The sequence below is a fragment of the Verticillium dahliae genome, genomic scaffold (genome assembly GCF_000150675.1).
Source record: "Verticillium dahliae VdLs.17 supercont1.3 genomic scaffold, whole genome shotgun sequence".
NCBI lineage: Eukaryota > Fungi > Ascomycota > Sordariomycetes > Glomerellales > Plectosphaerellaceae > Verticillium > Verticillium dahliae.
In genome coordinates this window covers 106,413-128,582 of record NW_009276940.1, presented here as the reverse complement: position 1 = coordinate 128,582, position 22,170 = coordinate 106,413, and the positions used below count along the sequence as shown (strand labels likewise).

Here is a 22,170-nt window from a genome sequence, read left to right as displayed (position 1 = left end):
TCACCCAAACGGTACAACGCATGCGCAACAACAGCCGGCAACTTGCTGTCCTCTCCCAAAGTCGGCCGAATAAAACGGTTCCGCCAACGTCCAATGACTTCAATTCTGGGTGCCCTCTACTTCTTCTTGTTCGGCAGCGCCACGATATTGCCATTGTCCACCATGGCCCGACCCTCCTTGGCATCCCCAAATATCACCATCACGCGCCCGTCGACCCCATTCGCACCATCGCCTCTGCCGCCGCCAAATCCTCTCACCCATGCCGACGAGATACTCGCCCAGTTCTCGAAGCTCACGCGCTCAACGTCCTGGCGACTCGTGTCCAAGATCCCCTTCGAGGGCGAGCTCTGGGAACCAGAAGGGATCGCCAAGGTAGGGACGGATCGCTACTTCGTCTCTGCTGGCGAGTACACAGCCCCGACGCGGAAATTTCCTGATGGTCAATGGGAGGATGGCATAGACCGGACAGCCGGTGCTGGGTTCGGGGCACATTGTCGTGTTTGACGGGACAGGGGCCAGCGAATCGCCGACGCAACGCTGAGCGAAAAAGACTCAAGAGAGGTACGTCGACAAGTCGCAAATGATTTGAACCCTGATTACTTTTTCCGTTCTTGAAAAGAGTGATGAATTTTATGTGACACGCACAAATTAGTATCACCTGGGTGGCATTGACTATGATGGCGAGTTCATCTGGGCTACTCTCAGTGAATACCGACCGAACAGCGCGGCCACAGCCCTACGCCTGAGTCCTGCCACCCTCCAACATGAAACCCTCTTTCGAGTAGGCGACCATCAAGGGGGCATTGTCCATGATCCCTCGAATCGTACCCTGACGACTCTCAATTGGGGCGGCCGCGAGGGCTCCATATGGAGCCTTGACAGACCAGCACCACCCCTGTCAAAATTCGCATCGCCACAGCGCAGAGTGATCAACCCGTCACACTGGATCGATTATCAGGACTGCAAATTTCTGGGGCACGCCAAGGCGTATGACGACCGCGCCGTGATGCTCTGCTCTGGCATCGCGAAGCTGGCAGACGGGGTCGAGGTCGGCGGAGTCGCAATCGTCGATACCCAGACGCTGGAGCCGCTGATGGAGGTTCCAATCACCATGAGGACGGACCATGGCGTGTTGGTGACGAAGAACCCAGTGGATGTCGACGTAGTTGATGGCAGGATGCAGCTCTACTTCCTGCCCGAGGAGGGCCATGCCACGTTGTACGTGTACGAGGCGGAGTGAATGCTTGCGAGTTAAAAAGGTGTCCGGTTAGCTCTGGATCGCACCTATTATAGCTTCTTTAGCGTCTTCTGTGCCATGAGAGGCGCCAGCGTTTTGGGCCTGATCTTTGCCATCCTCAAGTTTAGCCACCTCTGGCACACCATGACCGGTGGCACCGTTTGGAGGCACGACGTCAGCCGCGTCAGAGGATTGGCCGTCTGACTCTTCAAGAGGTCTCCAGTAGATACACGTGCTAGAAAATGTCGTGTGCGTGCCATCTTGCGGAAACGGCAGCAGCTTGTGTGATGCATGCATGTCCTTCATGCACTGGAAGTCGCCCTCTTTCAAGTTGCCCACGCCGTCCCACGTCTCCCAACCGGTGCCAACGAACACTGCGGGCAGTGTGGACAGCGCGGCCTCGTATATCGGTCGATACATGTGAATGGCGAAGAGGAGGGAATGTCGGTCGACAGCCTCGAAGGCGCCAGGAGACTCGACAATTTCATGGCCAAGGCTTTCGAGAAATGCCTTGTCGTTGGCTGTGAAGCGCGGCTCCTGGAAGATACAGCGAATGGGCTCGCTTGATTCTTTGGCTACAAAATTGTCAGATCAGTCTCCTCGGACGTGGAATCCTTCACGTACATAGCAGCTCAACCATGTCCAGGAAAGCAATCAACTGGATGTATGTCCTCCTCCGGGCGTCCCAGCCGCCATCTTCCGTGTCAAATGTGCCGACACCCAAGCACACCGCCTTGTTCACTGGCGCATGCACATTCTTGTTCTTCTTTTCAAGCAGTACAGAAAGTCGCTGGTGAGCATCCGATCCGTGCCATCGTGTGTGGAAGGTCTCGAATTCGGTCTTGATGTCGGCCACAGATTTGTGATGGTGGGGTTCGTCGGGTTTGATTTTGTTGGCGAGTGCCGATGGTACAGTGTTTCGTGGGGCGCGGCGGAATCTAGACTTGGATCTCACTCGCGTCCATTCTTCCTGTTCGACAGGACCGTCTTCGACGGGAAGGCTTTCCGACATGATTGATGGCGATCAATTGACATAAAGATGGTGGTTTTGACCAAATTTCGGAGGGGGGGGTTCGGCAGAATGAGGGGTGACTCTAGACCGCTTTCCCTTAAGGTGGACGCTGCATGGCAGACTGAAGTCGAGCACCAGAACTCGGAGGGACCCCTCGGTCTTTCCAAATCAACTACAATATCCATACCTGTTGTTCACAACAAGCACATTTCAGAGCACTAATTATCATGCGTCCATCGACGATCGCAAAGAAGAGCCAATAACTGTTCGCAGAAATGGTGGGTGTAGGCAAACTCGCAAGTCATCTAGAAGTTGGCATGAAGCCTTGTCTTGGGTTCCAGCGACACATGGTAGAAACAACCCGAGAGTACGTCTCAGTCTGGTCCACGCGAAGGATTCATCCTCCGGCACTTGTGAAGCCACCTATTCGACATCTTTCCAGGCACGTTGCGGCGTGTATTTCAACGCCGAAGCAACGAATCGGCAGCGGCGGCCATTGCCAAGCTTGGCAAAACTCGGATGGCCATCAGTGCAGCAGTCAGCTTATGGCGTTTGGCGAAACCCAGGCGGCGGCGTGACAACTTGTCAGAGAATCGATCGACAGTGAAACCCGGAGTTGAGTTGTCGTCAGCAGCGCAGTCATCATTCAGCATGGACACGAAGCATCACAAGTCGTGGAATCGAGTACAATGCCGACGATCTGCGACTTCCGTAGCTTCGAAATCAACCGCCACGGCATCAAGGTCACCTAGCTCCCACAGGTGCAGATACCACCATTCATGTACATGTACAGGGACCGAAATAGCCCCCATCACCCACTAGGTCCAAGACCAGGTCAGACCGGAGAATGAGGGGCACCAGTACACAAAGCACACAAGCACATTGGGCTTGGCATGACACCAACTTCATGTCGGCGCTTACAAGCACCCTGACCCTTGTTCAGTGTTGGCTTCCCGCCACTCAGCGTCTTGGCCACCGAATGCCTGCTCGCATCTCCAGCTCTCCATTGGCTCCCCGCTCATCACCCGCCTGCACCCTTACTCTCCTCCCGTGGGCAAATCACAGACTCCCATCACAGCTGTCGCGGCGGCTCGCCGGCCCCCGAAGCTCCCCATTGGCTTCGTCTCCTGTCGGTCGCACAAGGGGTGGGCAAGCCTTTGCGGAAGCACGCGGCATGCAGGACAACTGCTGGTCGCGCGGCCCCCAGCTTGGCCTTCAAACTCCCCTCTCTGCACACGAGCCTGGCCAGAACAAGACATGTCGCGGGCGGGGGTAGAAAGCCTCCAGCGACACCCCATTGGGCGCATGCAGGTGTGCTGCCCATCTTCAAGTGGTCGAACGCCATGCGCCTGCATCTAGACGGGCGGCTGGATCGTCGGGGCCGGGTGGTCTGCTGCTGTGTGGTCTACTGTGTCTGACCCAGTGATAATAGCTCGGGAGGGCCGCCTCACGCTCACCCTCCTCTCCCGTCTCTCCTCTCAGAACCATTTTGCGACTCCGAAGACTGAATCGTCCTGCTGCGCGAGACGATACGAAGCATCTTTTAATATCGACTGCTGGACTGTGAAAGAGCTCGACAAGACGAAGACGACAACACCCCCAACGTTACACAAGCAGACCAACAAAGACGACCCAGCCACCTTCGACATTTGGACTGACTGCAGGTGTTCGAATCTCTTGACAGCCTTGTGAACAAAGGGTCTTCAAAAAGAAAAGCCTGTCGGAACTCAGGTCGAAACGAGACTCCCTGCATTTGTTGAGACTTCATCTCTCGAAACCACCACACGTTCTCATCACCATGCTCGCCTCAACACTATCTGCTCTCGTCCTCGTGGCGGCGGCCGCCGCCCACATCGTCATCTCCTATCCAGGCTGGCGAGGGAACAATCTCATCACCAATGAGACCTTCCCCTACGGCATGCAGTGGACCTTCCCTTGTAAGCCTCGATGTCTCCAAGATTCCCCTCCTGAACCGGCCGGTATAAACTAACATGCCACCCAGGCGGCGGAACCCCGTTGACGCAGAACCGCACATACTGGCCCACGACCGGCGGCGCCGTTGCCTTCCAGCCCGGTTGGTTCCAAGGCCACCTCACGGCCACCGTCCACATCAACATGGGCTTCGGCACCGGCGGCCCCGACGGCGGTCCCCTCAACATGTCCAACACAATGGGCGTCCCCTTCCAGATCCTCGGCCCCAGCAAGAACCCCTACCCCGGCACCGTCTGCCTTCCCCAGCTGCCCATGCCCAACAATGTCACCGTCAAGGCCGGCGACAACGCCACCATTCAGATTGTCGAGCACGCCATGCACGGCGCGGCTCTGTACTCGGTAAGCTTGCTCGCTCGCGTGAAATGTCCTGTCCACCTAGAACAGCACGCTAACAGCCGTCCCCGTCTCCAGTGCGTCGACATCACCTTTGCCGAGCCCGGCGACGAGCGCATCGCCGAGGTCAACTCGACAAACTGCTTTAACTCGACCGACATTGGCGCCGCCGACATCTACACCATCACGACGCGCGCATCCGGCAGCAACACAGTCGTCAAGTCCGGCGCCGAGGCCGTCCTGCGCAGCAGCGCGCTGCTCGGCTGGGCGCCGCTGCTCGCCGCGGGCGCCTTCCTCCTGGCGTGAGAGTCGTAAAGAGCGAGATAGAAAGAGAAGCAGAAGCTACCCCGAGGGCTGGCGTGGTTTTTTTTTTTCTTGCGTTCTTTGGGACATTTTGTTTCATCTTGTATATCCGAGGCATAGATCAGCGGCGTTCGGGGCGAAATCAGGGACCGCCACATGTGCGGAGGTTGGGAAATCCGTTCTTTTCATCACAGTCGTAGGTGTTCCGTCAAACAGACAGACACCAAGGGGGGGCATTCTCTCCTCCCCATCATCGTGTTATCTATCAGATGAGTCTGTCCTTACTAGCAGGACGAGAGGAATTAAAATGACCTTGATCCACTCTTGGCGCTGCCTTTTCGAATAATGCCATGTACCAGAGACACACTCAGTACTGAGCATGTTATCCACGCGAATTCACGAAATTCAACAGTTCGTCATCAAATTCAAGATAAAGAAGCCCGTAATGTTTAATGGACAAACGGCTAGATAAATGCCGTACTGCTCACACAATGACACCTTCAACCCCTCTAGCAACATCGCATTAGACTATATACCTGCAGCAAGGTCAAACCTTCATTCGAAGCTTGTCGATAGTCCTTCTACTCTATGCCAACGCTTCATCCATCATAATTCATAATTCGCAAGCCTACCAAAGCCGGTCCAAGCACTCTCCAGCGACATCCTTCACCCTGGGTTCAGTAGCCTTGCCTTTGGCCGCTTTTACCCACTCCTGTGCCTTGAGCGACTCGGCAATGGCTTTATGACTCGTAGCGAAAGTGCCCAGTCCGACAAGACCGCGGTATAGCACCTCCGAGTCATTTTGTTCCGTCAGGATCTTGCCCAATACTGACAGCAATCGCTTGGGCAGGTCTGAACCCTCAAAGACAGCCTTGTCTTTCCGGCTCAGGACGGAGTAGTTGATGATGGTGGTAGTCGCGGCGATGAGCAGGTTGCGGTTGTGTTGACCGATGGATGTTCCATCGGCTATGCCCACCACGCGTTCCAGGAAGGAGGCCACGGTCGAGGCCTCCTTGGCTGCGACCTCACGGCCTTCCTTGGAGCTGAACAGGTTGGCGACAGTTCTGAGGGCCATCATGACGCTGTTCTCGTTGGGCGGGCCACCTTCGGGGACATCTGCGGCGCTGCTGATGGCGACTTGGACAATGGACCCAAGAATAGACGAATACCCAGCGACCACCGGCGATGGTGCCATACACCTCAGGAGATCCAAGCCTGCAAGCCGATCGGTATACGGCCATCTGGAAACGATTTTGATCGCCAAGTTGAGTCCAGGTTCGCTGATGGCTGTCGCCTTTTCTACTGCCTGGCGAAGCTCCTGTAGCGTTGCCTGCTCCGTGGGGTTGAGTGCAAAGTCCTTGCGACCTGATGAGATCATATTGGAATTGGTCTGCAAGATCTTGTTGACCATGGCATCGTACTTAGCCGCTGTAATGCTAAGGAAATCGTTTTGGGGCAGAACATTAGGCTTCGCAGCAGGCTCGCCAGGTTGATATCTCGCCTCTGTGCCGTACGGATCGGCAGCCGGGGGGGCTGACTGACCTAGTGTCGCGCCCTGTGTATTCTGGGTGATAAAGTTGGCGACATTGTCGAGGTACGTGAGGGGCAGCTCGTTATCGCCGAGGAACTTAGTAGCGGCCTCGTAAGGGTTTTCCGAGAGGTTGTAAGGAAGCTTTAGAGGGGGTTTTCCGTCTTCGATGTCAACGTCAAATACAAAGTCGTAGGACTTGCCCTTGTACTCCGTCTTCTTTCCACTACTCGCAGCGGAGTCAACCACTGTGCCTATGCTTATCCATTGCTGTTGGCCTGCGCTTTGTCAGTATGCGATGGGCGTCTACAACGGGGGGTATGCCTACTCGCAGACCACTGATGGGCTGTGATTGAGCCGTTGCCCTCGTTGATCATTTGCACCTGGCCCTCCTTTGTGCCGGATCGCTGCTGGAGGAATTCAGGCCCCGGCAACTTCTCCTTGTTGATATCCGGCAGTTGCTGCTGAGGAATCGAGGACGCTTTGATTGACTCTTCGAAGCTGGAGAGGGTTTCCGCATCCGCCAGGCGGTCGCTGCTGCGGGTGAAGATACGAGCGACGCCATCGCTCGCGCCAGACACGATGTCACCTGTCTCGGGGTCCGCCGCCACAGCCCACACCGAAATGGCCGGGTGCGTGATGGATTGGATGCACTCAAGGCCCTTCCACACCCTTAGTGTGCGATCCTCACCGGCGCTAAGTAGTTCTCCGGATGGCAGGCTTGCCAACGAGTAGATGAAGCTCTCGTGGCCAATCAGCTCGCCAACTTGCTGGCCATTCAGTTTCCACAGCCGAATGATACCATCGTTGGTGGCGCTGGCGATGTCGGCGCCGCTCGGGTGGCCCTTGGGTACGCGACACAGCGCACGTACAACGTCTGGTGTGGTGATGGTGGATGCCGGTGCAGCCTCTCCAGCGACGGCCTTACGAAGATCGTAAATGCGAATGTTCTCGTCGGCACAGCCGGTCAGCACCGTATTGTCATCTAGCCCCAGGACAGCCCAGACAGCCTTGTCATGGCCACTCAGCCGCACCTCTGGCTCCCATGATGTTGTGCTCCAGATGAGCGCCTGAAAGTCCCAACTCCCGGACACGATATAGTTGCCGCTCGGGGACACATCGATGCTGCAGACGTTCTGAGAGTGGCCGACAAGGAGACGCTCGGCATCATCACTTGCGGAGGCGTTCGGTTGGCGCACTTCGACAAAGGTGTCCTTGCCCCCAGATACCACAAGACCTTGTGGGAAGAGGTTGGAAGGAGGAAGATATGCGACGGCATTGACGAACTCCGAGTTCTGGCTGGAGACTGTAGGTTCAAAGGTTGGCGGGGAGGTAGCGGTTCGCTGCCATTTGCGGACGCTGCCATCGCGGGACGCTGTCAAGACGGCATCAGGAGAAGGGAAGCTGACGGCTTTGACCTGCGAGGCAAAGATAAATGCGTTAATTCAAGAATATTGAGGATTTTGTCTTCCCAGGTTTGCCAGCGACCTACATCAGAGTCGTGGCCGGTGAGTTGGGCCGAAAGCTTGAAGTCAGTCATGGCGATCGGCGGGGTAGGGATGGGTCGGAGAGCTTGTTGGATGGCTGGCTAGAGAGAGTCGGTGTCGTAGATCACTGCGTCAAGAAATCGGATGGGTGTGATGCAGATCAGCAGGATTCATAGCAATGAACGATCAAACAAGGAATAAAGTCGTGGGCGCTCGTGTTGCAACCGTGTGGCCGGAGAAGGGGGAAGAGGTGATTTGTCAAGATGAGGAGACCAGAATGTCTTGGGAACTGAGCTACCGATGACGATGGAAGCTGGGAGTCGAAGGCCAGCGGCAGGGTGTACCCACGCACATGGCAAGTGCGAGTTAGGTAATCCCCCGCGCTGCTCCTACCGTCCGTCAGGGGAAGGAGGAGCTTCTAGGTACAACATTCCGCCTAATCCTCGGATCGTGACTCAAGCTTCAGCACAGATCGTCCACAGTGGGCCCGGCCCCTTGATGGCGGGGCACGTCTCATGTCAGGGTCCATTTGCTTCCAGCAACGTGAGCGGCGACCAGCTACTATGTACATGTAGGAGCTAGGTACCAGCTTGAACCCCCCCCTCCCCGTGCCCCTTCTTCCTTCCTTCCTTTGCCCCACACTGGTCGAGACACGGGACGATTGCTGTGGACGGGCATCTGCGTTTCTACTTTCTTCCCACGTCGTTCTTCACGGTCCTCTCCAACATTCGAGGCGGTGGCCATTCCTTTTCCGTCCCATCTCGAGTGCCTGCAACTTTCTCCTCCTTCGATACTGATCACGACAGGCACGCTACGACTTTACGACGTCACGGCTGTTTTCCTTTATCACCATAACGATACCCCTCGGCTCACATCCACCACCCATCGCGACCGCGCGCCTCCAGACAAACCTTTGACGCTCCCCCATTTTCGCGCGTATCCTGCACAACCCCGTACATCCAAATCGACATACCGACTCTTCAAAGACACCTCAACATCATGTCGACCGACACAGTCGCAGCGCGGACCTACGTCCCCCTCACGTGCCACGGCCACTCACGCCCCGTCCCGCACATCTGCTTCTCGCCGCTTGAGAAGGACGGCCAATATTTCATGATCTCTGCTTGCAAGGATGGTAATCCCATGCTTCGCGATGGTCTCACCGGCGACTGGATCGGCACCTTTATCGGTCACAAGGGTGCTGTCTGGCAGGCCAGGCTGAGCCCCGACCTTAGCAACTCGGCTACTGCCTCGGCCGACTTTACTGCGTACGTTCGATCGTATGCCCCACGTGCCTGCTGCAGTATAACTGACGTGCCGTCCACAGCAAGATCTGGGACACTCACACCGGCGAGATTCTACTGACCATTCAGCACGATCATATCGTCCGCGCCGTCGCCTATCCCCCCGACAACTCGGATCTCATTGCCACTGGTGGCCACGAGAAGAAGCTGCGCCTGTTCGACCTTTCCGAGCATGGACTCTCTCACAACGCATCGAACCCTGCCTCCGAGTCAAAGACGATTGCCGCCTCAACTGGCCACGAAATTGGCGAGGGCATTCACAAGGAGTCGATCAAGATTATTGTTTGGACACAGAACCCCAGCATTATTGTCACCGCCTCAGGCAAGACGCTGCGTTGGTTCGATCTGCCAAGCCGGCAGCTGATCAAGGAGGAGGTTCTCGACGGCGAGATCAAGTCGTGCGAGCTTGTTTCACTAGCTCCTGAGTACACGTCACCCACGGACATCGGTGGTGGCCTGCCCGTGCTGGCCGTCTCTGCTGGTCGCTGGGTCTACTTCTGGAGTGGATCTGATGCCACGCAGGAGCTGAAGCGTCTCGACATGAAGCACACAGTTGCCAGCGTCGGGCTTGACCTCAAGGGCCGCAAGTTTGTTGTCGGTGAGGAGCCTGGCACCTGGGGAAAGGTCTGCCGCTGGGATGATGGAAGTGACATTGGTATGTCTTGGTCTTCTAATGGGCTGTCAGTGAAAGGTCTAACCCGGGTACAGAAACGCATAAGGGACACCACGGTCCCATTTGGTCGATCGCTTTCTCGCCGGACAACAAACTGTACGCTACGGGATCAGAGGACGGTACTATCAAAATGTGGAAGAACTGTGACGGGCCTTATGGTCTCTGGCGTGTGGACAAGGTCGATCAGCCTGAGAAGCCTGCTGCTTAGATGGACAGCGAACGCAGGCTCATATCATCCTCGACTGACGATGGCGGTGTTTTGTTCACCCCAGGCAGCAGTCGCGTCTCGTCATACCACTCCCTCCTTACACCGATCAGCTAGAGTAGACAGGGATGCCGCTGGGCACAGGAAGCATAGTACAGAAACAGAAGCAAATACCAAGTCTCAAATTTTCACAGACTACCACAATCAAGTCGTTCGTATGGCTCTTCATCCCTCTTTCTATAGGTAGCTCAGTTCCGGGAAAGGGCGGGATTTGTAAACCAATACTCGCAAAGTCTGTGACAAGATTTATTGGGCAGCACGAGACACATCTACTTACACAGGTTTTTCGGTCATCTGGGGGCCTTGACCCCTCCATTGACCTTCACGATGCCTTGTCTTAGTTCGAGTGGTGAGCTGGGTGCCTGTCCAAACGTCACAGCCCGCTGTCATTGATGTCATTGCGGAATGCCACGAAAATAGAGCGGTTGAAGATGGTTAGCATGTGTTGACACAATGCAGTGGATTTTGCATATTTGATTTCAGTTGGTTTTGTACATCGGCCCCCCATACTCAGAAAATTCGTGTGAGCCGTGAGTTTGATATTGGGCGATGGAAGCCAAATCAGGGGGGCAGCGCCACACATCATTCTAACGCCTTTTGGCTTTGTAGTTGGTAGAATGAGGCGTCAATTGAGGGGAGAATCATTTTAATAGACCTCACCGCATACGAAGCGCGTTATTGGAGTCGGAGAACGACAATGGGGTTGTGAAGTAACGCAACGAGATATCGATTTAGGAGACCAAACGTACCCAACGCGGACGCATTTTGTGCGTGGGATATATTGTCACAGAAATGGTGAATCTGACATCAACTAGCGTGAATGGTTTAGTGGTAAAATTCTCCGTTGCCATCGGGGAGCCCTGGGTTCGATTCCCAGTTCACGCAGACATCTTTCCTTTTGCCATTGAAATCGTCTTTCGTCAAGACATGCCGGCAATTACGCTGAGGAACGAATTGTCGTTACGTTTTCCGTTGTTCGGCCGTTACATTCTACGAAGGACTCGTATGCCGACATCGTGGGGTCCCTTACCGATTCTCTTATGACCGCCCAGGTCTCCATAGCAAACCCTGACATTTGTTTTGCTTCATACTTGTCCAGCAAGGGCCAGTTTCCGTTTCCTCGTGGATTTGCGGTCTTGTTGATTTACTTGACTGATGATTGGTCCAGCTCAAGAACATACCTACTGTACCAGCCTAGTTTGACCGTGTCTGCTGCTCTGCCACCAGACCCTGCACTCCGGAGGGAAAGAAATGGAGGAAACAAGCATCACAAGGTCCTTGACTTGGAAGGGATCAATCGATGACATCTTATAAATGCAATTCAAGAAGGTTCTAGGGTCTCGATGACTGGGTTGTTTGGGTAGTTGTCGGAAAGGCTATATGTCACGACTAAAAGAGGCGCAGATAACAGTCCATGCCATAATCAACCGCTTCCCAGTAAATCTTCCTCTTAGTAGTGAACATTAGACGTTATTATCTACTTTTGCAGAGGAAGTAGACAGGTAACTTGGTTTTTAGCTTCCAGAAGGAGAAGTACGCCCTTGGTAGAATCCAGTATGATTGCGTCGTGTACTATGGTATCCCATGATAGGCTCGGCCCGGGCGTATATGTATGTGTATGATGTGGCGCCTCGTCAACCGTCCAGCAGAGAGAAGAAATGCCTTTGAAGACACAAGACCCCCGTTTGAGTGCGAGAAGTGATGCGCCGAAGTGAGTTCTGGAAAGGAGATATGGGTGATGGGGGTTCATCGCAGTCGGGGACGAGTTATGTAATCATGCCGCCGCATTTGAACCCCTCCACGACGCATCTCCCCGTCCAAGCTCCAGCAGTCGAACCGCGTCGTTGTTGTAACCCAATGAATGTCACCACCCCTCTTCAGATATTGTAGCTTTGCCGAGCTTGAGATCGCCACTCTGGCGTACATTCGAGCGACATCGTATCTAGCTAGCTACTTGCCGAACTTGATTGGCCCTCGCCAACCTCCTACCGCGACGTCAATTGACACTCCTACCCTCTCGGGGTCAGCACCTTTCGCATCAGCAGCTCGTTGTCGCATTCCGTGGTGCCTCGCGCCCATCGGCCGTATCCTGTCGCTTGAACGGCTTTCCGAATAGTTCGACTGAGATCTGAATTGGGCTCGGAGTCTGGCATCAGGCATCATGCCCGACAACATGGACGAGGACGACAGAGGTGTGCACTCTCCCTTCGCCCAACCCTCGTTACTTCGCTAACGCATATGGCAGAGTCGAATGCCAGCTCCGAGAATGACCAGGACGAGGTCATGGAAGATGCCGACGACGCCGATGGCTATAATGAAGCTGATGACGACGACAACGAAAATGACAATGACAACGAGAACGACAACGACAACGACAATGACAACGATGATGATCAGGACGATGGAGATGGCGAGCGTGAAGAGACGGCAGATGACGCGCAAGAGGCTGGAAACAAGGGCCCTGACGACGGCGCCTCAGAAAAGGCTGACCCCGCGAATGGCGAGCAGGCTGGTGCAGCAGGCGCATCAAGAGGCTCGCGCTCCCCCTCAGCGCAAGACGACGAGAGGGTCCAGCCTCCGTCGTCACGACTCTTCCCCACCGTCCGCCCGGAAGCCCTGACGGCGAGGCTGTACGATATCGTCCCAACAATGGCTGCCCCGCAAGCCACCAGTATCAACGCCCTCGCTGTGACGCCAGACTTACGCTACTGGGTTACCGGTGGGTCGGATGGCTACATCAGAAAGTACGACGGCCCTGGTACTATCAATGGCAAGCAGCTCTTGACCGTCGCTCAGCGCCATCCGTTCGTCGACAGCGTCGTCAAGGCGGGCATCCTCATGTCGTACTGGGAAAACGAGGAGCCCAGCCCTCCCAATCCGCGCGGCAATGAGGAGCACGTCACCTCGCCCGTGTATTCCCTTGCTATTCATTCACAAGCCTTGTGGCTTTTGTCTGGCCTCGAATCCGGTGGCATCAATTTGCAGAGCGTGCGGCATGACGAGGGTAAGCGAATCACCTGTCTCCAGCAGCACACGAACGCTGTGAGCGTCTTGACCCTGGCGCAAGACGAAACGAGCGTGCTCAGTGGGAGCTGGGACAAAAACATCCTCGATTGGGACCTGAACACAGGCACCATCAAGCGACGCTTTGATGGTACTGGTAACCAGATCTCGGCCATCGAGCTACGGCCCCTCAACGGTACACCGGTGCCCGCCGAGGCGTCTGACTTTCAGGTCAAGAGTGAGACCTTTTCATCGAGCAACAACCGGGCCCCAACCAACGGCGCTTTCGCTGGCGCCAATGACACATTCAACACAGTGCCTGCCAACACAGCAGCGGCCGAAACGACGGAAGCCCAAGCATCTCCGGCGCATGAGTCTCTCTTTGGCGGCAGTGACACTGGATCCCTATTCGGCGAAACAGGCGCCGGAGGGTTCGGGGGTGATGACGATGATGAATTCTCACAGGCCATGAACATGACCATGCATGATGCATCAGGTCAGGATGGCGGTATGGAGGGAGGCATGGATCATTCCGCCGACATGGCGACATTCGATTCCGAGACGGTGCCAGCCCCGGCTGTTCAACCGCCTCCGAGTAGCCCGTTGGTGGCGAAGCAACCCCCACCGCAACCTTCGCTAGTTGTGCACCCGGCACCTATCCCCGGGCCAGCGGCCGACTCCATGGTCACAGACCCAACACCTACCGAACCCATGGGAATGGGTGAGTTTGAAGCTGTCACATCTGCACAGACAGAGCAGCAGCCTCCAAACTCGCCGTCCCTCGTCTTCTCTTCTAAACCAGCTCCTCCCCCGCTCGACCCAACACAGTCCTCCGATACTGTCTTCTTGTCGGCCGCGATCAACGGCACTATCCGCATCTGGGACCGCCGCGTCCAAGATCCCGTCGCGCGGATCGGCACCCGGACAGGCGTGCCACCGTGGTGCATGGGCGCCACCTGGAGTCCTGACGGCAACTGGATTTACGCAGGCCGGCGAAACGGCACTGTTGAAGAGTTCAGCATCCACAAGGCCCGCAGTGGATGGGACCCTGAGCGAACCCTCAAGTTCCCAGCTGGCTCCGGCGCCGTGACTGCCGTGCGGGCGATGCCCAACGGGCGACACCTGATCTGGTAGGCATCTTGCCATTCTGTTCTTTCGATTCCACGATCCATGCTAATCTTTGATAGCGCTTCGCATGATATTCTGCGTCTCTATGACACGAGGGACACGGCGGCGTTTAAAAACTCAAGCGTTCCCTTCCTCATCGTTCCCGGCCCACCGCGTGCTGGTGTCATCTCTTCGCTATATCTCGATCGCACATGTCGCTTCATGATCTCGACGGCCGGCACGCGAGGCTGGGAAGGCTCAAGCACAGAGGTGCTGATAGGATACGAGATCAACGTTGTCGGCGAAAAATAGCCGGACAGTGAGCTGTTCCAGATTCACATGAAGGCTGAACATGTAGGGTGCCAGGGGCGTATTTGCGTGGGCGGATGGTCCTTGTTGGTGCTGGGGCGTTAACTGGCAGTAGGAATACCCTTGTTTATAGTTGCGACTCAATCTTGGCTGTAGGAAAGAGAGCATGTTGGCCACAGTTGACAGGTACTATTCTGCCCGTGCGATGGCCGCTGTTGTATCAAACATGTGACACTATCACCTGCATGAGAGGTTTTCTTTTTGTATGTCAAGCAGTGACACTCCACGTCGTCCTGCTATCAGCAGCGGACTACCGGCTTCTGTGTTATTGTTCTGCAAGACCCCCGACTCTCTCTGGCTGCTAATCGACCTCACCCGCTGCCACAAAACCTTTCCGTAGTTCCTTACCCTGCCCTCGAGATCATGATTTCTTTGCAAACGGCCAGCCAGACCATCGAGGCCCTCGAAAAGAAGCCTCACGAGTCGAAGGTGACTGGCCAGATGCGTTAAGAGAGTCAATGCTTTTATTGCACATGCTTGTATATGATGGCTCGCTGATGCTAGTCCAAGAGGCGTTTCTCGACACGTCCTCAAAGTCCCAGGACATGCCTTCCACATGGCCCAGTCGAACCGGAGAGTCGAAGCTGATGGCAGCAGGGCCGTCTGACCTCTGGCTGTGAGCATGCTGCCGGCCACGCAGAGCACCATCCGCACTGTCATTTCCAAAGCATTCCTGTTGATTACGTTTGTGGTGGTTGTCTTGAAGCAAAGGCCGGCTGCGAGGCGATGCTTTCACAGAATGAGGTTGGGTGCGGAGCTTGGGTAAAGAGCGGCGGCGGTGGGGTGGCCGGCGTGGCGGTCGCATTTCGATGATGACAATACCTCCGTTAGTCGCCCGCTCCTTGGGCTCATCGTAGGGGATATCTGCTCGGGCAGGATGGGTTGTAGAGCGGCTCCACGTTGAGATCCGGTGGTGGAGGGGAGTATTCGGGTCATTGCCGGCGGCATTCATGACTTTTACTAGACGTAACTCGATAGGATATTATCAACTGTTCATTTGGTCACCCTTTTGCATAGTCTTGTTGTGCAGTACGTCTTGGCTCTTTATATCGGGAGCTGAAGCAGTTGTAAGCTACCGCCTCCTTTATGTATCACCGGGTTCGGCCCTGATTCAGCACGAGGTCGGGGCTTTACCACAAAGATGTGGAGAATGACTGAATTTGAGGCTTCAGGTCAGTTTCTAGAAAGTGAAGAGTTCGTGTCATTCATCATTGTTGAAGCAGAGCCTATATATGACACGGAGACAAAGGTCAAACGTCTCAGGCTTCCATAGATCGCTTCTGTAATATGACTTGAGAGACAATCATCGCTGCACCAAGAAATGTATTGCCACAGTGGATTGTAGAGAATCATTATACTTGGGTATTGTGGTGCAAACAATTACTGATGAAAGGCCCCCTGAGGATGGGGCTGAGGCGGCGATATCTAGTGCCGTGCGCAATGGCTTCTAATTTTGAGCGCTGGTGCTAACCAAGTCGAACCTGCATCCTGTTTCCGTAGGTAGGTAGAAAAACCCCAGTCTCATTTACTTTGCTGCTCAATTCGTTTATGGGTCGGGCGGGTCAAGGAAAACGATTGCAGCTGAACGTTGATGGGAAAGGCCTTAATCGAAACAAGCAGTTGTCAAACTCACGATGCCATTTGCGAGCCAGATACTAGCGACATGGCGCCCAACAGAGCTGGTTCTGGTCATACACACGCAAGACCAGGTGCCTACATCATATTCGCTTCCCTGCCCAGACAGCCACCAAGAACCAGGCCGTTCGTTCCACCACGTCAACGCGACTACTCACGCCCTGGTACGTCGCAACACGAAGATCTATCCGATGTCAGTGTTGCATCCGAACGTCACGAGTAACCATGCGAACGGCACAGCAACGAGGTCGAAGCAGCATCTTTGATTCATTCATACGTTCGTCATAATTCGTTAGCGTCGAAGAGAGAAACATACCCAATCCTCTGAGAAGGCCTACCAACATTCAAACCAGGAATCAAAACAAGATAGAGCAGTCCACCAAGACAGTCTGCATCAAACCCCCCAAAAGCTCAAACTTGGATCTCGCCGAAAGACAAATAGCCAAAGAATCGTGAAACTAGAATAGAACCAGAGATTCAAGCGCACGAACCGCACAAACCGCCAGCAGCAAGCCAATCCACAAACTGCAGAGCGCCCTCACCATACATCGTCTCACTTGTTGATGCCGTTGAATACTTCTTGGACCGGTGTCTCGCCGAGGTAGCGCTCCATGGCGAAGCTCAGCCTCTTGGGCGGGGGAGGCGACGTTCTTTCGGCCTCAGCCCGGAGCTCCTCGGCGAGCGCGGCAGCCTTGGCCGCGGCCTCGGCCGAAGCGATGGCGGTCGCTTCGGTGCCAAGTCGGGTCTTGGCAGCTTCGCAGGCGGCTTGGTCGGCGTTCTGAGACATTCTTTGGGCGGGATACCGTCAGCTTGGGAAATGAATTCGATTCGAGTTCTAGAAAGGAAAAGAAGAGGAAAGAGAATATGGGGAGACAGCCACGACAGAAGAGAAAAGGGCTGTCGACATATGCCGAGAGGCAAACCGGGGACGTACACGAGATCTTTCTTCTGGATCGGGACGGATGGCCGCGTCAGGAGCAACCAGATGGACGGGTAGGCCTTCGACGAGTCGAGTCTCAAATGCCGCAATAAGATGAGTGGTGATAAACAGGGCCTTTCACTCGTTCTCGCTCTGCCTTGGGGTTGTCAAGCGGATCGAGACACAAAAGACGAGAGGTCTGATGATTGATGTGTGCGTGAAAAACGGAAAGAGATGGTAGGTATTTCTAGAAAATCTCACGGGGGGAGGAAAGGTAAAGGGGGACTTCATGAAGAGGGCAGCGAAAGGGGCCAAGTCTCAACACCAAGAAGAACCAAGCTCGTTTATAACATCAGCTGGACTGTCTACCGTCCCTCTCATCTGCCCCCTCTCCGCTTCTCCTACTCTCCGTGCACCTAGTTTAGACCGTCTCCTCTTGTGTGATGATGGCTTGCCTGCCGGAGTCTGTGATCGGGTCATCATACCATGACCAGGTCACCTTTCCCCTCTCCTACGACGCCTCTCCCGGTCAGAGGCAAGCGAGCGACAAACCATCACGGGGCCCCCTCATGTCCACAGATTACAGCGCAATCGCCTTGTTTGCAAGATGACGGTGAAGGGGGCTGCATTATGCGTCGGCTTGTGTCACGAACGCGCTGCGTCGCCGAGTCGTAGGAAAGCCGAGGCGAGGCTCGGCGAGCCAGCCAATAGCCTCCATGATGAACATGAGCGACGCCCAGAGAGCAAACAGAACCTCTGTCGTTTACAGGCCCAAAGATCATGCGGGGGGGCTTGAGGACCAGGGGGTCGACCGGATTCATTAGACCTGATCGAAGAGGAGTTGGCGACGGGCGGGGGGAGAGGCCTTCCCTGCATCAGCTGCAGCTGCGGGTAGCTGCATTGGAGTAAGCTCTGTCGCAGAGGGGCTCACTTGCTTGCTCAATCTCTTTGCTTGCTCGTCTGTCTGGCATTGAGAGCAGGATGCTGTTGTGGCGATGAAGCCGTCATGAAATCTTGCTCGACCAAGAGTGGTGGCGTGATGTGACTGACGGTGTCACGCACATGTAGACTAGGGTGGAGAGACAAGGTTAATGCGTGATGTACTAGAATCTATCGCATGGGCGTTGACCATCAAGCGTAATGGGTCTTCCACGAACAACTGGTGCATTGTTTGTTTGGTTGAACCCTCCCTAAACTCTTTCCACCACTGTCTTCTCTCCCCTCCTATGGCCCATGTGGCTCATTCCCATGGTTGCCCTGACCTTTCATCCTCGTCTTTCCAATCAGGACCCTCTCATTGCAAAGGGGGAAAAAACAAGGCATCCATAGAGTGTATTCACCCTCTTGTTTTGCTTCCCTTGAGAATCCTCATGACATGTTGTTGTTGAACTTAAAACCAATGAACCCGCCGTTCCGATACAAATGACACAGGTGAAGATTACCATTATATACTAAATGTTGCTGACCTCATGGCGAAAATGCCCGCGAAACATTGAAAACTTGACAAGGAAAGGGCCCTTCGCTGCTGGGCTGGTGTTTGAATGGGGGTATGTGAGTGTATAGGGGTATTTGTGCGTGTATGTGTACGTTTGTGTATGTCATCTGCTTTGTATCACCACCATTACTGCCCAACAGGCGTGTGATGGTAGTATTGAACTGGCACCATGGGCCATTCTGCTGACACAGGTGTTGGTGTTGAGCTGTGGTCATCGACGACTGTGGTACCAAAGCTCTCCCAGTCTTCAAACACGACGTTGTTGGGCATGTAATTAAAATTCATGGGCGGGGCCTCTTGGGGAGGCGGCGGCAATTCGCGATCAAGTGAGTGCCTGATGGGATCGGAACTAGCGCGAGTGACTGGCTGGCCTTGGTGGAAAAGTGGCGGTGGCATCATGTGCTGCTGCCGCTGCTGCTGTTGTTGTTGGTGTTGCTGATGCTGCTGTTGAGAACGCATCTGGTCCATGTGCTGCTGTTGGCTTCTCATCTGCTCCATGTGCTGCTGATTCCTCATGTGGTCCATGTCCATCTGTTGCTGCTGGTTCCTCATTTGATCCATCTGTTGCTGCTGCTGCTGCTGGTTCCGCATCTGGTCAACAAAAGGTTGATGACTGCCTTCTTGGGACGGCACAACAGGCGGCGACGGCTGCTGAGTGGGCAGGGTCTGAGAAGGAATAGCTGGCGGCGGTAGGAGCGGCTGTGGCGGATATGCCTGAGGGGGCGGAGGCGGAGCAAGAGTTGTGGGCTGAGGCGGGTAGCACTGAGCGTAGTCCATGGGCGGCGATGCTGGAACGTTGAGGAACACAAGGTCGGCGAGCTCGTAGGCAACCGAGACGATCGACTCAGCCTCGGTGCTGGAACCTGAGAAAAATTCGAGTAGGTCCTGCAGCTGACCGGGGCACTCGTTTTCCATAAACCCTTGGGCGCGTCCAGTCTGTGTTGGGTTCCAGCTGAAGTTGGGCTGGCGGCCGGCAAACTCGGCAGCCTTGCCCATGAGGATATCCTTCCAAGCCTCGTGAATCAGGGGCTGATGCAGCAAGCCATAGACAACCCTCGAGTGCATCCAGTCCGATTTTGTCTTGCCCGATTCAAAATGCCTCGCAACGTGCTCCACGTGGCGCTCTCGCGAAGGGTGCAGGGCAGAGCAGAAGCCGCATGCCCAGTACTTTCTCCGCTTGAGATACTTGACGACCTTTTCGGAGTGCGGGCACGTTTTGCAGCCGTGAGAAGACTTGTGATGTTGGTTAAAGGTGTTGGCACCCCAGAAGCTCCGGTTACAGCCGGGCTCGGGACAGGGATACTTCTTCCAACGCTCGTGGAACTCTTCCTCGTGACGCTTCCAGTCGTACTTGCGCTTGAACCTGGTCTCACAAGAGGTGCACCAGTAAAAGTTGAACCGTCCAGGGCCCCATCCAGTCTGCGCGCTGGCGACCTGAGGCAGAGCGCCGCCCACAGAGTGCTGGGGAACGGATTGAGACTGGGATGAGGGGCCCATGGCGGGCTGTGAGTAGTGTGTGGAAATGGAGGCGTTCGAGTTCATGGAACCCATAGACCAGATGCTGGCGTGGCCGGATGAGCCGGAGCTGGTCGAGGAGACGGAGATGCGCGGTCGGTGACCGATCTGGCCGTGACAGATGGCTGGAGGTGGTGGCAGGCCGGTCAGTGGCGTGGAAGGGGACGACAAGGTCGAAGACGAACCTCTTGTGGACGCATCCTCCAAGACGGTTTCTGTCGATGACTGAGAGGACCTGTCGCCAGCCTCCCACATCTCCAACAGGACTTCGCGTGACAAGCCGGAGCTCTTGAGAGCTTCGAGGGTGCGTCTGGCCTCGACCAAGACGTCGGCAGGTGCATCCTGCATTGTGTGATCCATGGCGACGCTGTGCTTTCTTCCCGTCAGACAGAAGGCAAAACGCGCGAATGGGTGAGGTCGATGGACGCAGGTGAGGTCGATGGACGCAGGCGAGGTCGACGGACGCAGGTAGCGGGGTGGTTCGTTCGGTTCACAGCCAGACGGCGGTTGCGGCGTTGGACAAGTGGTGAGTCGTGGCTGTTGTGTCCAGCACTCAGAAAAGCAAAGCCAAACTGGTCAACGTGGTCGGAGAGCGGAGAGCGGAGAGCGGAGAGCGGAAAGAGCGAGCACGGTGATGTGATTCGATTCGTGGTTGGGGTTCCAGACGAGTGGTGGTCAGCGGAGTCAACTGGCGGAAGTGCCGTGTGTGGTTTTTTCTTCCCCCTTCGGCTTCTCCGTGTGATTGCTGCCAGGTGACTGACGATTCCCAAGGTGCGTGAAAACGAGTGTGTGGGTGAGCAAGGCAGGCAAATCGAGGCCGAGGGTGCAAATAAACAAGCTGCGAATCGAAGTATCGTGGTTCAAAAAGCGAGTGAGGTGATATCGTGCGCCGAAGAGGTGCGTGGAAACGATTGACTTGGGTTGGATTGACGTGAGACGGATGACGGGGAGGACGGACGGGAACGTGGTGGTGTTGAAAGGAGGCAGGGCAGGCAGGGTAGGTAAGGCCCGTCAGTGGTAAGTAAGGTCGTGGTCAGGCAGGGTCCCCGTGAGGAGAGCTATGGAAGAAGCAAAACTGCGTTGGCCAGGCTAGCGGACGACCGGGGCGAAGAGCGGGTTTCGTTAGTCAGGAACAAGATCCAAGGTCAGTGACCGACCTGGTAGAGCAGTCGAGAGAGAGGATGGCTTCCATGGATGGCGGAGGATGGGTGGGCGAGGAGACGGGCAGGGTGGAGAAAGGAGCGTGCTCTGTTCTGCTCTGCTTTGCTCTGATCCGATCCGAAGAGGGGACTGAGCGACACACGGACGAGAGAAGGACAAGAAGGATGACGGGGGGGGGGGGGTCAAGCTTGGTGATGGACCAGGAACCGACGGCAAAGTGAAAGGATCAGGGGGGTTTTGGGGGTTGGGCCAAGACAGGGGAGGGGGAGAGGAGTGGTGGTGATGTGAGGTGAGGGGGGGGGGGACCCTGGCAGGAAGCAAGGAGCATCCTGCGACGAAACGAACCTCTCCGATTTTATCTGGTCCTTCAGCTAATCTCGTGAAGCGCGTCATGGGGCGGGGGCCGAAAGTCTGGATGTGTGTTGGGGGGGACTTGCTTGCTCGTCGTCGTCGGCCTTCGTTCGTCGTTTGTCGTTCATCGCTGTTCTGTGTTCACTCATTGGCTTCTGGTGGGCACCCGGCGCGCGCCAGCGTGCATATTGGTACCGAGATGGTGCTGAGCTGGCGGTTCAATGGTGTTGGCTCCGGCGAGCAGCAGTACCTGCAGCCCTTGATCACCGGTGAAGCCTATTTTGGCCTCGCAGCTTCCTCCTCTGTTTATCTCGCATGCCTACCGTTTCAAGGCGCCTTCCTCGGGCACTTTGGGCGGAGTGAGAAGATATGTACATGGTACATGGTACTATTCCCCCCTTCCTCTGGAAAGGGCGATCGCCAATGCGTCGATTGGCGTCCTTCCATCTATCTGAGGTGTAGCAGACAGAACATGGAGGAT

At 55.5% G+C, this 22,170-nt stretch overlaps 8 protein-coding genes and 1 non-coding gene across 9 annotated transcripts; 5 read left to right on the top strand and 4 right to left on the bottom strand.

The window, feature by feature from the left end:
* Positions 1-162: 162 nt before the first annotated feature.
* Positions 163-1,240, top strand: VDAG_01682 (uncharacterized protein; the record flags this gene model as incomplete). The annotated part of the gene is made up of 3 exons (XM_009657711.1): positions 163-479; positions 513-561; positions 653-1,240. 3 exons carry the CDS (start codon positions 163-165, stop codon positions 1,238-1,240), a joined length of 954 nt encoding a protein of 317 aa, XP_009656006.1.
* A 27-nt stretch (positions 1,241-1,267) lies between these two features.
* Positions 1,268-2,249, bottom strand: VDAG_01681 (uncharacterized protein; the record flags this gene model as incomplete). The annotated part of the gene is made up of 2 exons (XM_009657710.1): positions 1,268-1,812; positions 1,862-2,249. The coding sequence occupies 2 exons, from the start codon at positions 2,247-2,249 to the stop codon at positions 1,268-1,270; spliced, it is 933 nt and encodes a 310-aa protein (XP_009656005.1).
* Positions 2,250-4,047: 1,798 nt separating this feature from the next.
* On the top strand, positions 4,048-4,880 carry VDAG_01680 (uncharacterized protein; the record flags this gene model as incomplete). The annotated part of the gene is made up of 3 exons (XM_009657709.1): positions 4,048-4,186; positions 4,252-4,580; positions 4,653-4,880. The coding sequence occupies 3 exons, from the start codon at positions 4,048-4,050 to the stop codon at positions 4,878-4,880; spliced, it is 696 nt and encodes a 231-aa protein (XP_009656004.1).
* A 625-nt stretch (positions 4,881-5,505) lies between these two features.
* VDAG_01679 (ubiquitin homeostasis protein lub1) lies at positions 5,506-7,945 on the bottom strand (the record flags this gene model as incomplete). The annotated part of the gene is made up of 3 exons (XM_009657708.1): positions 5,506-6,683; positions 6,734-7,823; positions 7,898-7,945. The coding sequence occupies 3 exons, from the start codon at positions 7,943-7,945 to the stop codon at positions 5,506-5,508; spliced, it is 2,316 nt and encodes a 771-aa protein (XP_009656003.1).
* A 946-nt stretch (positions 7,946-8,891) lies between these two features.
* VDAG_01678 (serine-threonine kinase receptor-associated protein) lies at positions 8,892-10,269 on the top strand (the record flags this gene model as incomplete). The annotated part of the gene is made up of 3 exons (XM_009657707.1): positions 8,892-9,160; positions 9,220-9,851; positions 9,905-10,269. The coding sequence occupies 3 exons, from the start codon at positions 8,892-8,894 to the stop codon at positions 10,075-10,077; spliced, it is 1,074 nt and encodes a 357-aa protein (XP_009656002.1). The 3' UTR covers positions 10,078-10,269.
* Positions 10,270-10,948: 679 nt separating this feature from the next.
* Positions 10,949-11,019, top strand: VDAG_20078. The gene has a single exon. It is a non-coding gene; the product is annotated as a tRNA-Gly (tRNA).
* Positions 11,020-12,307: 1,288 nt separating this feature from the next.
* On the top strand, positions 12,308-15,063 carry VDAG_01677 (transcription factor SPT8; the record flags this gene model as incomplete). Its single annotated transcript, XM_009657706.1, has 5 exons — positions 12,308-12,326; positions 12,380-14,267; positions 14,325-14,541; positions 14,603-14,639; positions 14,954-15,063. 5 exons carry the CDS (start codon positions 12,308-12,310, stop codon positions 15,061-15,063), a joined length of 2,271 nt encoding a protein of 756 aa, XP_009656001.1.
* A 1,738-nt stretch (positions 15,064-16,801) lies between these two features.
* On the bottom strand, positions 16,802-17,885 carry VDAG_01676 (uncharacterized protein; the record flags this gene model as incomplete). The annotated part of the gene is made up of 2 exons (XM_009657705.1): positions 16,802-17,036; positions 17,821-17,885. The coding sequence occupies 2 exons, from the start codon at positions 17,883-17,885 to the stop codon at positions 16,802-16,804; spliced, it is 300 nt and encodes a 99-aa protein (XP_009656000.1).
* A 903-nt stretch (positions 17,886-18,788) lies between these two features.
* On the bottom strand, positions 18,789-20,537 carry VDAG_01675 (uncharacterized protein; the record flags this gene model as incomplete). The annotated part of the gene is made up of 2 exons (XM_009657704.1): positions 18,789-20,302; positions 20,363-20,537. The coding sequence occupies 2 exons, from the start codon at positions 20,535-20,537 to the stop codon at positions 18,789-18,791; spliced, it is 1,689 nt and encodes a 562-aa protein (XP_009655999.1).
* Positions 20,538-22,170: the final 1,633 nt, after the last annotated feature.